Source organism: Myodes glareolus, chromosome 11, assembly GCF_982192425.1.
Source record: "Myodes glareolus chromosome 11, mMyoGla1.1, whole genome shotgun sequence".
Classification (NCBI taxonomy): domain Eukaryota; kingdom Metazoa; phylum Chordata; class Mammalia; order Rodentia; family Cricetidae; genus Myodes; species Myodes glareolus.
This window is the reverse complement of record NC_142036.1, coordinates 69,128,137-69,141,963: the sequence shown is the minus strand read 5'-3', so window position 1 is coordinate 69,141,963 and position 13,827 is coordinate 69,128,137. Positions and strand designations below refer to the sequence as shown.

At 42.9% G+C, this 13,827-nt stretch overlaps 1 protein-coding gene across 1 annotated transcript in view; it reads right to left on the bottom strand.

Annotated features, from left to right (window-relative positions):
• Positions 1–6,373: 6,373 nt before the first annotated feature.
• LOC125387945 (uncharacterized) overlaps positions 6,374–13,827 on the bottom strand; it is a 29,889-nt gene continuing 22,435 nt past the window's right edge. The window contains exons 6-8 of the mRNA XM_048415802.3: positions 13,617–13,723; positions 10,157–10,250; positions 6,374–6,654 (exon numbers count right to left, since the gene is read on the bottom strand). Of these exons, the coding sequence (XP_048271759.2) occupies positions 6,538–6,654; positions 10,157–10,250; positions 13,617–13,723 (318 nt within the window). The 3' untranslated portion in view covers positions 6,374–6,537. The remainder of the gene's footprint in view (positions 6,655–10,156; positions 10,251–13,616; positions 13,724–13,827) is intronic.

Genomic DNA, 13,827 nt, shown 5'->3' with positions numbered 1-13,827 from the left:
CCGGCGGTGCTGGCACACACCTTTAATCCCAGAACTCGGGAGGTAGAAGCAGGTGGACCTCTATGAGTTCGAGGTCAGCCTCGTCTACAAGAGCTGGTTCCAGGACAGACTCCAAAACCACAGAGAAAAAAGATAAAACAAAACAACAAAATCAATCAGAAAAGCATTCACCTGTCTTCCCTGAATTTTGGGATGCCTCTGTCACCAGGAAGAATTTATTGAACACTTACTTTGCATTATATTAGAGGCATACAAGACAGCATTTATTTTCAATAATTAGCCTGAGAAAAGATTCATAACCGTTGAAATAAAAGCCTTGAAAACTATTTATTTGTTTTTACAATGTGTATTTTCATTTTATGCGCATGGGTGTTTTGCCGGCACACATGTCTACGAACTACATCGGTGCCTGGTGCTGGCAGAGGCCAGAAGTGAGCACTGGGCTCTGGAACTGGAGTTGCAGATAGGTGTGGGCTGCCGTAGGACTGATGAGACTTGAACCGGGCTCCCCTGTGAAAAGCAGCCAGAGCTTTTAACCATGCGGGCATCTCCCCAGCTCCAGGGAACAAGCTCTTAGTGTATCATGTTCTACATCGTAAAGTCAAGAGAAGAAGGAAATTAGACAAATTCAGTGGGGTAGAGTGGCACACACTGATAATTCCCGGAATAAAAAAGAATAATTCCCCCCCCAACAGTTTCTTTGGGGGAACCTTCATTTCATTTCTTCAAATGCATTCACGCATTCATTTTCATTCATTATTTTCAACAAAGTTTTTTAGTACCTACTATGTGTTAAGCATGTGAAGTACATTTTCTATACCCCACTTCTTGTTGTTGTTGTTGTTGTTGTTTTAGAACAAGGTTTATCTGTGTAACAGTCCTAGTTGTCCTGGAACTAGCTCCTGTAGACCAGCTGGGCTCCAGACTCATAGAGATCACCTGCCTCCGCCTCCCGAGCGCTATGATTAAAGGCATAGCACCACCACCACCACCTGGCACCACCCCTCCCCCCCTTTCTGAGACACGATATCACTAAGCAGTCTTGGCTGGCCTGGATTTCACTCCGTAGACCAGGCTGGTCTCAAACTCACAGGTCGACCTGCTTGTGCCTCCTGTGTGCTGATTAAAGCCGTGAACCACCACGCCTCGCCTTTTCTATGCCTTTGTGTTTGACTTTATTTTTTGGTTTATATTACTTTCATTAAAAAAATGAAAGTCAAAATGTTGCCAGTGTGTATTGGTAGATGGTAGGGTTATATATTTGCATATTTCCAATTTGCGTGCTTATTTCCTTATTAAATACATTTAAGTAAGTTCAAATAGAGATAAATACAAAGTTCGTGCCCAGGAGCTACACCCCTGAAAATCATGGAAGAGTGTTTGTTGTCCTTCTAGAGCTCTCTAGCTCGTGGCATGTTTTAGTATATACAGGTAGTTTATGTTATTCATTTCTACCAAAAACAAATTTTGACATTATTTGGTGTGTGTGTGTGTGTGTGTGTGTGTGTGTGTGTGTGTGTGTGTGTGTAATGCATACCATGCCTGTAGAGGTCAGAGGCCAGCCTTGGGAGTCTGTGTTCTCTGTTTATGCCGTGGGTTCTAGAGATCCGAGGTTAAGTTGTCAAACCTTGAAATCCTAATCCTTCTACCTCTACTTTCCAAGGACTGGGATTGCAGGCATGTGCCACCATGCTTCATTGATAAGATGCTGAGAACCAATCCCAGGGCTTCTTGGGTGCTAGACAGGCACTCTACCAACCAAGTTACATCTTAGATCCTAAAACAAAACTTTATATTGAAAACACTTAATTCAATTGGTCACGAATTGTTTTATGGCAATGGTGGGGCTGAGCCTAGACTTGTCTACAGTAGGTGAACACTTTACCACAAACGCTACTGTCAATCTTAAATATTACCTTGTAAACTATTATCTGAATGAACGTTGCTATTAAAGGTCATTTGTAAATCAGGAAACCATTCTTTCTACGAATATTCCAAATATGCTATTAGGGCGATGGAGAGATGGTTCGGTGGTTAAAACCACTTGCTGCTCTTCTAGAGGACCCTGATTCAGTTCCTAACACCCAGGTTTGTCAGCTCACAGCCAGCTCCAGGGGGGATCCCACACCCTTTTCTGGCTTCTGAGGTCACTGTACACACACATGGCAGCTCACAACCGTCTATAACTGCAGTCACATGGATCTGATGCCCTCTTCTGGTGTGCAGACATACGCGCAGACAAGATACCCATATATCTAAAATACATATTTTTTTAATTGCGGTTGTATTAGAACATTAGAAGGCAGCATCTGCTACCATTGTATGTGGATTTTTTATCTACAAGGATCATCTCACTATCCCCTGAGGATGATATGAAGTGAGTGTAGCAAAGGGTTCTGTGTTGCGTCAACACAGGCAGTGGGACAAGAAATGCAACTGGAAGATGCTGTTGCTAAATCTGTTTCCTGAGTCTTGGGGCACCACAAAACAATGACTTTTGAGGCTCTATTTCAAACAAAAACAACAATAAAAAACCATTTGAAAGTCGAGTCAACGGTACAAAGCAGGGAGAGCAGGGATGTTCTCAGCCGCAGTTGGAGGCTGCAGTAACAAACTCCTAACACTACTACCAAGTGATTTCCAGGTTAACAACAACAAACTAAAACAGGACAGGTGGTGGTGGTGCACGCCTTTAATCCCAGCACTTGGAAAGTAGAGGCAGATGGATCTCTGTGAGTTCGAGGCTAGTCTGGTCTACAGAGTAAGTTCCAGGACATCCAGGACTGTTTCACAGAGAAACCCTGTCTCAAAAACAAACAGAAAGAAAGAAAGAAAGAAAGAAAGAAAGAAAGAAAGAAAGAAAGAAAGAAAGAAAGAAAGAAGAAAAGAAAAAACAAATCAAAAACCAAAGATTGTTGTGTCAGTGTACACTGAGGCAGGAGAATCACCACTCTGAGGCCATCCTGAGTACACATGTTCCAAAGAGAGACCATATTTTTAAAAGAAAAAAAAACTACATAGTTCTCCAAGACATTAAGACATGATTTTTTTTCCAAGTAATTCAAAGCAGCATAGATTTATCTGACTACAATACAATCCATTAAAAAAAAATCTATCTTTTGGGCTGGAGAGATGGCTCAGAGGTTAAGAGCATTGCCTGCTCTTCCAAAGGTCTTGAGTTCAATTCCCAGCAACCACATGGTGGCTCACAACCATCTGTAATGGGGTCTGGTGCCCTCTTCTGGCCTGTAGGCATATACACAGACAGAATATTGTATACATAATAAATAAATAAATATTTTTAAAAATCTATCTTTAGAAACTTTTGCTGAAACACTATTTTGCTTTTTCAGTAAAGAAAACCTTGAAGTCAGTCACATCCCTAAATGCTTGACAGGTTGCTATGGGAAACCCCAAATAGGTGCGAAACAACTGAACGGTCTCAGGTGGGGCTTCAAGAAGGTCATCGAAACGAATTGCTGGGGGTAGGACTTTATTAGAAGAGTTCTTATGCCATGAACAGACGGACAACAACATGGCAGGGACTGCAGGAGAGTTTGGCTTCAACATCAGAGACAGACTGTATGGGGTGGGGTCTCAGAAGAGAGGAATCAAGAGCCCATGGTGCAGAAGTGGGACTCTCCACACGCACGTGCACATACATGTGTGGATGTGGGAGCAGGTTCTCTCCTATCATGTGGGAATCTTCACGTTCCTAGGGTTAGTGGCAAGTGCCTTTATCCATCCCACTGGCTTCATTTTACGAGCACAATGACAATCCAGGGTATTGGTTGCTCTTTACAAACTTACGGCGAGGCCCTATTGCTGAAGGCAGCACCGGTGGACACGGAGAAGTCAGTCTGGTGCCTACCTGGAGCCGTCACCCCTACTGACTAGTGTTCAGGCACTGGAAAATACTCAGCAAGCTACTGAAGGAGAAAGCTAAACACTAGCCCAGCTATAAACCCTCCCATCCTCAATGGTGACCTGCCTGAATGTGCTGGTGTAATAGTGGCACAAGCTTGTGGGAGTAACATCTGATTGGATCTAAGACGCACTGCATGAGATGGAGCCCATTCCCAACACTGCTGGAGTGGTCAAGAGCTAGAGACTAGAGAGACCAAGGACCTAGGGCAAAACCAAATACTAGTGTTCTGTTAAAGCAATGGTTCTCAATTTTCCTCGTGCTGTGACGCCTTAATACAGTTCCTCATGTTGTGGTGCCAACCAAAAAATTATTTTTGTTGCTACTTTATAACTGTAATTTTGCTACTGTTATGAATCATAATGTAAATATCTGTGTTTTCTGATACTCTTAGATGACCCCTGCAAAAGGGTCATTCGGCCCCCAAAGGGGTCATGACTCACAGGCTGAGAACCACTGTGTTTAAGGAACATAGCGGTAAAATAACTCTGCTATACCCAGATCAGTGTCTGGCTCGGCCATCATCAGAGAAGCTTCCTCCTGCAGTGGATGGGAACAAATACGGAGACCCACAGCTGGATAGAAGATTGAGAACGATAGATCTTGGAATACTTCGTCCTACATGAGATGTCCTCCATTAGATTCCTGCCCTCTGGCTCAGGGAACTCTGCAGAAGAGGAGACAGGAGGAACCTAAGAGCCAGAGGGATGGAGGACACCAGGGAATCAAGGCCTTCTGAACAGCAGGAGTCTCACCAGGTCCACAAACCACTCTTAAGGGAAGGCCCCATGCTCAGCAGTAGACAGTCAACACAAAACTATCTCAATGGCGTCTTGGAGTTTCTTTGTCTCATAATGCTTTTTTGGGCCTTTATTTTTTCCCCTTACAGGTCTTTACAAACATGTTATGCAAATATACAACTTATACACCTATATATTATTGCATATATATACTATGGTTTTCAGTTTTGTGTTTTTATGAGATTTCTGGGTGTAAGACTGTGTGTGTCTCCATGTGTACAAGTGTTTCCTGTGCTTTTTATTTGAGTCTCTTTATTTTATCCTATTCCAGTTTGTTTTTGCTTTATTTATTAGTATTATTTTAGATGCCTGTTTGTTTTCTAATGAGAGAGAAAAAGAAAGAGTGTAGATTTGGAGGGAAGGGGATGTAGGGAGGATCTGGGAGGAGCTGGGGGAGGGAAACCATAATCAGAATATATTGAATGAAAAATGTGTTTCTAATAAAAGAAAAAAGAGCACAATGACTTTCTGAAGTTATAATAGATTGAGTATGGTGGCGCACACCTTTAATCCCAACAGAGGCAGGAAGATCTTTGTGAGTTCAAGGCTAGCCTAGTCTAAAATTCCAGGACAGCCAGGGCTACACAGAGAAATCTTTTCTCAAAAAAAGAAAGAAAGAAAAAAGAAAGAAGGAAGGAAAGAGAAAGAAAGAAAGAAAGAAAGAAAGAAAGAAAGAAAGAAAGAAAGAAAGAAAGAAAGAAAGGCAAAAATTATAGTAGTTACTGCTGGGCATTGGCACGTGTCTCTAATCCCAGCACTTGGGAGATGCAGGCAGGAGGATGGAGTTCAGGGTCAGGTTCCTTATAGTATCACATATTGAGGTGAACTAAGAGCCTCTCTGGTAAAGGCTGTAAGATCAGGTAAATTCTAATAGGATTTTGTATTTTTAATTTATTTTTGTGTCTTTATTTTTGAGACAGGGTCTCGTGCAGCCCTGGCTGTCCTGGAATTTGCTATGCCACTCTTTTTCACTGAACAGGGTAGAAGTATTTTGGAAAATTATGCTGCATCAGGAAGCCACACCCTCCTTGATTCGTTACCGTCCCATCAGACCCCAAGGAGTCGGCGATGCTCTACTGCGGTGAGTTAGTGGAGGACCACGGCGTTCGCGTATGGCATACTTCTGCTCACGGCTAGCCCCGCTCTAGGAGGGCTCCTCTCCGCTATGCCTTCCTTCCCAGGCCGGAGCCTTCTGGCTCACCTCACCTGACAGGCGTGCTGGCGGAAGCTCTTGGCTCATCCCAAGATCTAAGGCAGCTAGACCAGAGGTGGCTGAGAACAGCCCTCTCAGTTACAACCCGGTCATGGGACTGCGATGTTAAAACAGTTCCGTACCATGGCTCTGTTTGGAAACTGATATAGCTCGGCTGGGATAGTGTCTTCTATCTTAGTAGTCTAAGAGGGAAGTAAAGTAAAGGCCTTTTTCACTTTTAAGGATATATATATTTCGAGTCAAGGTTTCTGTGTAGCCCTGGCTGACCTGGGATTAGGTCTGGTCTATGGAGCGAGTTTCAGGACAGCTAGGGCTACACGGAGAAACCCTGTCTCAAACAAAACAAATAAAAACAAAACAAACTATTGGAGGTGGTATGTAAACTAAACACAGATACACTTATGTTTGTATCAGAATAAAAGGGCAAATACAACATTTCATATAAATATTTTAATTATCTTATTACAGTTTATTTACATCCATATACACTACCGAATGTGTATAATCATATGCAGCTATTCACAGGTACAGCATCATAGATAAAAACTTGAGTCACACAAAAAAATTAATCAACATATCACACACAGGTTACTTCAGTGCTAGAGAACCTTATATAAGTGAATCTGTTCCAGAGCTTCTCTGTCAGTTTCCGACTGCTGGCACACGTCAAGGCTCAGTGGCATCTCTTCCACCCAGCAGGACAGCGGCAGATCAGTCTGGGGGAAACAGCATACAATGTGAAGCTTCCCAGAATGGTCCTATTGCTTGGGATTTCACATTATCACCCTAAGTAAGTTACACAACAGATTTTTTTTAAAGACCTATTTTTATTTTATAGTTACTAATTTTTACATGCATGTATGTGGACCATATTTGTGTTTGGTCCCCAAGAAGGCCACAAAAGGGTGTCAGATTCCCTGGAACTGGAGTTACAGATAGCTGTGAGCTGCCACACGGGCGCTGGGAACCAAACCCAGGTCCTCTGCTGGTACAGCAGGTGCTCTAAAGTGCGGAGCCATCTGTCTGGTCCCCTGCAATACAGGAGTTTTATCACCGTGAGCAGCACCAAGTCACATAGAACCCCATGAATAAGTTTTGCTGTTTTCACTTTGTGGGTTTGGAAACTTATTTTACGTTGATTTTGGAAATTGAAAAATACCTTTTACAAAGACTTTTTGAAAAAAAAATAAAGTGTTTTTAGATTTATTTATGTCTATGAGTGTTTTGCTTGCGAGTAGGCTGTGCGCCACTTACGTGTGCCTGGTACATAGGAGTTCAGAAGGAGGTTTATCCTGGAATTGGAGTTATAAATGGTTGTGAGCCATGAGGGTGCTGGGAACTGAACCCAGGTCCTCTGTAAGAGCAAGTAGTGCTCACAACAGCTGAGTCACCTCTCTAGTTCTAGGATAATTATTTTAATGTATGTGGTGCAATAATTATCATAGTCTTAAGTAATCGAAGACAGAAACAAAAGGAATACATAAGAAGCACAGAGAACTTGTCTTCGTTCCCATAGCCCTGGTCAGGAGCAATCTCCCCCCACAACCTGCAAGAGATCGGACTCTTCACCCTATAAACTCTGGAGCCATACAAACCTGTCTAAAGCAGTTTTCCTTTTACACAAATTTAGCGATTGTCACACACGCACATGTGGCTATTTGAAGACAGCCCTCCAGAGGCCCTTCTCTCCACCACGTGCAATCTGGGGACTGAGCCCAGCTGCCAGGCCTGCACAGCAAGAGTTGCTGCCTGCTGAGCAAACTGCGCTGGCCTCAGAGTTGTTTTCTTTTTTCTTTTGTTTTGTTTTTCGAGACAGGGTTTCTCTGTAGCTTTGGGGCCTGTCCTGGATTTTGGTCTGTAGACCAGGCTAACCCTGAACTCATAAGAATTCCACCTGCTTCTGCCTCCAGAGTGCTGGGATTAAAGGTATGCACCACCACTGCCTGGCAACTTTTCATTTTTTTTTTTATATTTATTTATTCTGTATACAGTGTTCTGCCTGTATGTATCCCTGCAGGCCAGAAGAGGGCGCCACATCTCAGTACAGATGGTTGTGAGTCACCATGTGGTTGCTGGGAATTGAACTCAGGACCTCTGGAAGAGCAGCCAGTGCTCTTAACTGCTGAACCATCCCTCCAGCCCCAACTTTTCATTTTCTGAGACAGGCGGGCCTACAGCCAACTCTCAATCTTCATGCCTCAGCCTCCCACATACTGGACTTATAGACTTCCACCAACATGTCTAACTTTTAAAAGTTTTAACAACTCATTGTATTTATTATTTGTCTATATACATGACATGTATGTGGTACATGCCGTGTCTTTAGACCTCATTTTTTTCTTTTTTTTCGAGATCAAATTTTTTGATATAGTTCTGGATGGCCTCAGGGCGTCAGTGGCTGTTTGGACAGATTTATATACATAGAATTAAACTATTTTGGGGACTGGGGAAATGTTTTGGCAGTTAAGATTACTTGGTGCTTTTGCAGAGGACCTAGGTTTGGTTCCCAACACTCAAATGGTGGCTCAACCATTCCTAAGTCCAGTTCCAAGGAATTTGATGCTCTCTTCTGACCAATGTGAGCACCAAGCACACATGTGGTTCTCATACATACACGCAGACAAAGCAGTTACATACATAAATAAATCTTCAAAAAGTTGCTATTTTGGTAAGTGAAAAAAAAACCCACTAAATTGGCTTATAAACTTATAATATAAACTAGAAATTTAGAAAGAATTTTTTATTTTTCAAACAGGGTCTTTCTACGTATCTCTGGCTGGGCTGGAACTTTATGACCAAACTCAAGACTTTCTTCTGCCTCTGCCTCCCATGTGCTGAGATTAAAGGTATGTGCCACTATGCCTGACCAACAATATATTTAAAAAGGGATGTTTCTATGAGAATGGAAAACTCTGGTAGATGACATTACCAATGGGCAGAGTTCTCACGGAGGAAATGAAGGTGGTAAACCGGGATTAATACCTTTCTTTACACACTTCTTGGTTACTTCCTGTACTTAAGAAGCAAAATTAGGGCATGAGAGATGGTGCAACGTTCAAGAATGCTTGCCGCACAACCTTGAGGCCCAGAGTCACTCAAGGTGATTCTAGATTCACCTGGACCTGACGATTAACATCCATTACCACGCTCAAGTAGACCAGCCTGGGTTACAGACTTCAAAAGAAAAAAAGATTTCTAACGGATTTGGGAAATCAAACTGCACAAAAAGTACAGCCTTCCCCTCCACTTGAAATCCTGGGACAACTGTGACTCACTGCAGCCCCTTTATTTTGTATGGCAGAGTCTTGATATGGAGTCTGACTGGACAAAAATGCATTCATCAACCATTTCTTCTATTCTAAAAGACAGGATTATGATTTGGGCATTCAGTTTTCCAGCTTAGATTTTGAGAACGGGGGTTCTGTTGACCAGGCTGGTCTCAAACCAGAGGGTTCAAGTGGTCTTCTTGTCTCAGTCTCCCATGGGGTTGGGGTTACCCTTCCCCTTAGCTGATGTGGGAGTCTTACCCACATTCACTAGTGTTTATTAACCTACAACCATAACCACACTGCTATTAAATACTGTAGAAAAACAAAGGAATCTATATCCAGATGTGAATGATATTTCAGTGCTTTTGAGGGCAGAAAAATAAACCACAAAGCAGAACTTTTGCAACGCTGTCTTGCTAAGTCTAGAATGTTATAATAGTTATCAGAAAAAAAGCAAAGTTTAGATAAGAAAAATGGTGAAGGGCTGGTGATACAGATCAGTAGTTCACTGCTTGCCTAATATGCATGGCTCAGGGATTTTCTTGTTTGTTTGTATTTTTTGAGACAAGTTTCTCTGTGTAGTCCTGGTGGTCTTAGAACTTTCTTCCTTCCTTCCTTCCTTCCTTCCTTCCTTCCTTCCTTCCTTCCTTCCTTCCTTCCTTCCTTCCTTTCTTTCTTTCGTTTTCAAAACAAGGTTTCTCTGTAGCATTGCAGCCTGTCCTGGCACTCGCTCTGTAGACTAGGCTGGCCTTAAACTCACAGAGATCTGCCTGTCTCTGCCTCCCGATTAAAGGTGTGTGCTACCATCACCTGGTGTTAGAACTCTTTCTATAGACCACACTGGGCTCGAACTCAGAGACCCACCTGCCCAACTCAGGAGGCTTAGTTTTAATTCCCACCATGACCAAAACTAACCAAACAATCAACAGAAGGAAAAGTGCTTACATACCTTTTTAAGACCTAAGAGAGAATCTTGGAGACTTGGTACTGTCACTAATAGCGAGCCTTGTTTTCTGATATTATGAATGATGAAGTCCCAGGCACTAGAACACGTAAAAAACCAATACAATAAAACGACAGTAAGATAATATTACATATTAATCAGAGCGGAGATGTCTCCTCTTTTTCTTTCATGCTGGGGGAGAGAAACAGAGCCTCAAGCATGCTAAGCCACTGACTCTGCCTCTAAGTTATAGACCCATCCAGGTTTGGTCGTTCACACCTGGAATCCTAGCATTGAGGAAACCGAGGCAATAGGATTCTCTGGGACTGGAGGCCAGTCTGGAGACCATGGTGAGCTTCTGGTACCAGCCTCAGCTACAGAATTAAACACAATCTCAACAAAACAGAAAACAAACAAACAAACAAAAAACCCACCACCACCACCACCAATAAAAAAAGCACAACCCTGGATATATTCTTTACCACAAAATCCAGCACACTTTGCTGTATTTACAAAAAGATCTGTACATGAATATTTGCCAAGTTTGGTCATAAATGTCCAAACTTGGGAGCAATCACGATGTCCTTCAGGGGAATGGATAAATTGTGATATATCAAGGTAACTACATATTGTTCAACACTAAAAGGCAATGCGTGCTCAAGTCCCAAGGACATAGAGCAACCTCAGAGGTCTATTGCTAGAGAAGAAGCTAACCTGGAAGGGCTCTGCACTGTACGATTCTAATCATCTCGTGCTGGAAACAGAAAGCTATGGGTTGTTAAAAAGCTCAGTGGTGCCAAGGGTCAGGTCAGAGTGCAGGACCAAGGGCTGAGCAGGGGATTCTTAGGGCAGTGAAACTACTATCCATGTCTTAAGGTTGAGTGCGTGTCATTACACATTTACACACATACGTGGGCTGCACAACACACAAGAGTGAATGTTACTGAGGACCAGGGACTTCCGGTGACTATGGCGGACCAAAGAGCCATCATACTAAGTACACTGCTCTGATGGGAAGAATGATGACGGCACAGACCCTGTAGGTGCGGGGGTAGGGCCTACAGGAAATCTGTATCTTCTTTAGTTTTGCCGAGACTCAAAACTTCACTAGGAAAAGCAAAGCAAAAACTTGACATGTTACCTTTCACTTGATACTGTATTTTTTTTTTCTGAATAAAGATGACAAAAGAAAATGCAGACAGTATCTAGAAATCTAGATGGGCAAACAGGAAACAGAACTACAGCAACACAGTAGAAATTGACAAATTTTCCAGTTCCTGAGGGGTGTTGGCAAAGCTATGAGGTTAGCGTTCTGAGATTAACGAGATGGGGCTGTGGGCCACTGGAAACTTTCCGCCGAAGGAGAAACCAAGTTCAGAGTCACACAAGTCAAGTGGGACCAGCACCAAAGCTCTGTAGCTTCTCTGTGAAACACACGAGACCCAGGGCTTCGGACAGAAGCCAGGGCTGGGATTGCTGGGTGGAGGGAGATGCAGAGTCCTGGGAAGACAAAGGGCACAGAAACCAGGAACCAAAGCTAACTGTAGACATTGTAGACATGTGTGGTGTGTAGATCAGATCTTCTAAAACTCACATCAAGAGCGGAATCAGACCTCATCTGGCTATCTGTGGTACTCCGGGATGGAATTCCAATACCACATGGCACCGGCAAAGGTTTGGTGGGACCAACCAGTTTTAAAGGATAATGAGAGTAACCCGCTGATTCATTTCAGAGTGCAGGGTGTGTGTGATCAATTCTGTTTAACTCTCAGGCTTGATATGCACCAGACTCCTACAGTACGTTATGATTTTGACAGTTTACAACACCAGCGGGGAGCACCGATGAGGCAATACAGGGGAGCACGGGGCTTCAGTGAGATGTAGTGGGGAGCACCGATGAAGCAACACGGGAGCACGGGTCTTCAGTGAGATGCAGTGGAGAGCACCAATGAGACAATACAAGGGAGCACGGGTCTTGCGGTGAGATGGGTGAGGTGGGTGGGTAGTGGTATCATTTGTAATATTTTGATTTTGAGACAGGGTTTCTCTGTAGCTTTGGAGCCTGTCCTGGAACTCACTTTGTAGACCAGGCTGGCCTTGAACTCACAGAGATCCACCTGTCTCTGCCTCACAAGTGCTGGGATTAAAGGGGTGCTCCACCACTGTCCGGCTGCACTTATTTTTGGTTGAGGTTATGGCTAGTAGGTTTCATAAGTTATTAACAAGATAATACAATGTTCCTTTTTTCCTAGATGAGTATAATATCACACAGCAACGTTCAATAATAAATGTCACTGTTTCAGCTAGAACTATTACTTTCTATTATAATGTGGTTCCCAAAAATGATATATTTTACAAGCCTATTTAATACAAGATGTAAGAACTGTATTAGCATGATCTTTTCATTTATCTGAAACAGGTCTTAGAGCTCAGGATGCCCTGAACTAGCTATTAAGCCGAATTCCCTGCCACGGGCTCATGCAGAAGTGCTGCATCCTCATAGGGCTTGGGTCCCAGAACCCTGCCTAGGGGCAATGAGAGAATGAAGAGAGGAGACAGACAGATACACACACAGAAGAACTGGGGTTGGGTGGGCTGTGCTCTTGGATGGAAAAGCTGCATCACCTGGGAGCTCAGTGTGTTTATTTTATACAGCTGAACAGGATATTGCAGGTAGCTGAGCAAGAAGACGGGGCTCATGGTGTACAATTGACAAGGAAGCAGGCTCAGCTAACCTCACCAGGAGCAGTCTCTCTAAGGGGGCACTCTGCCGGCTGGAAACATCCAGGGGGAGAGAGATATGGCAGTCCTTTCCTATACATTGTTAACATCTGAGGAAGAAGGCTTTGCACACACAAATAAATACATGTAAACTCCAAAAAGAAATTAAATACATTTCACAAAATTGGTTTTTTCAAAACTTTGCATTTTGTGTTTAATGTGTTTCCTTATTAAAATAAGTCGATATGTATGAGACTGTCAAAGAATAAATAAAAATCATTAAAAAAACAAGTTGAGTTGGAGAGACAGCTCAGTGGTTCAAGTCCCAGCAAACACATGGTGGCTCACAACCATCTATGATGGGATCTGATGTCCTCTTCTAGCATGCAGGCATACAGGCAGGCAAAGCACTCATATATTAAAAAATAATAAGGGGCTGGAGAGATGGCTCAGAGGTTAAGAGCACTGGCTGTTCTTCCAGAGGTCCTGAGTTCAAATCTCAGCACCCACATGGTGGCTTACAACCATGTGTAATGGGATCTGGCACTGTCTCCTGGAAAGAGTATATATAATAAATAAATAAATTTATTTAAAAAATAATAAAAGTAAGTAAATAAAACTAAAAAAAAATGAGTGTGTCATTTTTAAAGTCAGCATGAAAACATTTCTACCTTAACAGTCAGCCTCTTTTCACACCTTGCTGGATATATTTAATAACAAATTTCTTGCTAAGTAAATAACATACCTGGCCTGTTCAGCCTCAGTAAGAAAATATTCGAAGACATTATTCATCACAATGACATCAGCACTCTGCAGAAGTGGACCTTGGGTACAGATGTCTGCATGAAGCACCTAGGGAGGAACGAGCTCATGTAAGACAGTGAGGATGATGCACCTCACAGCTACGTAGGAAACGCCGCCCGGCTCAGGATTATGCAAGACCACACAGAGTTCTT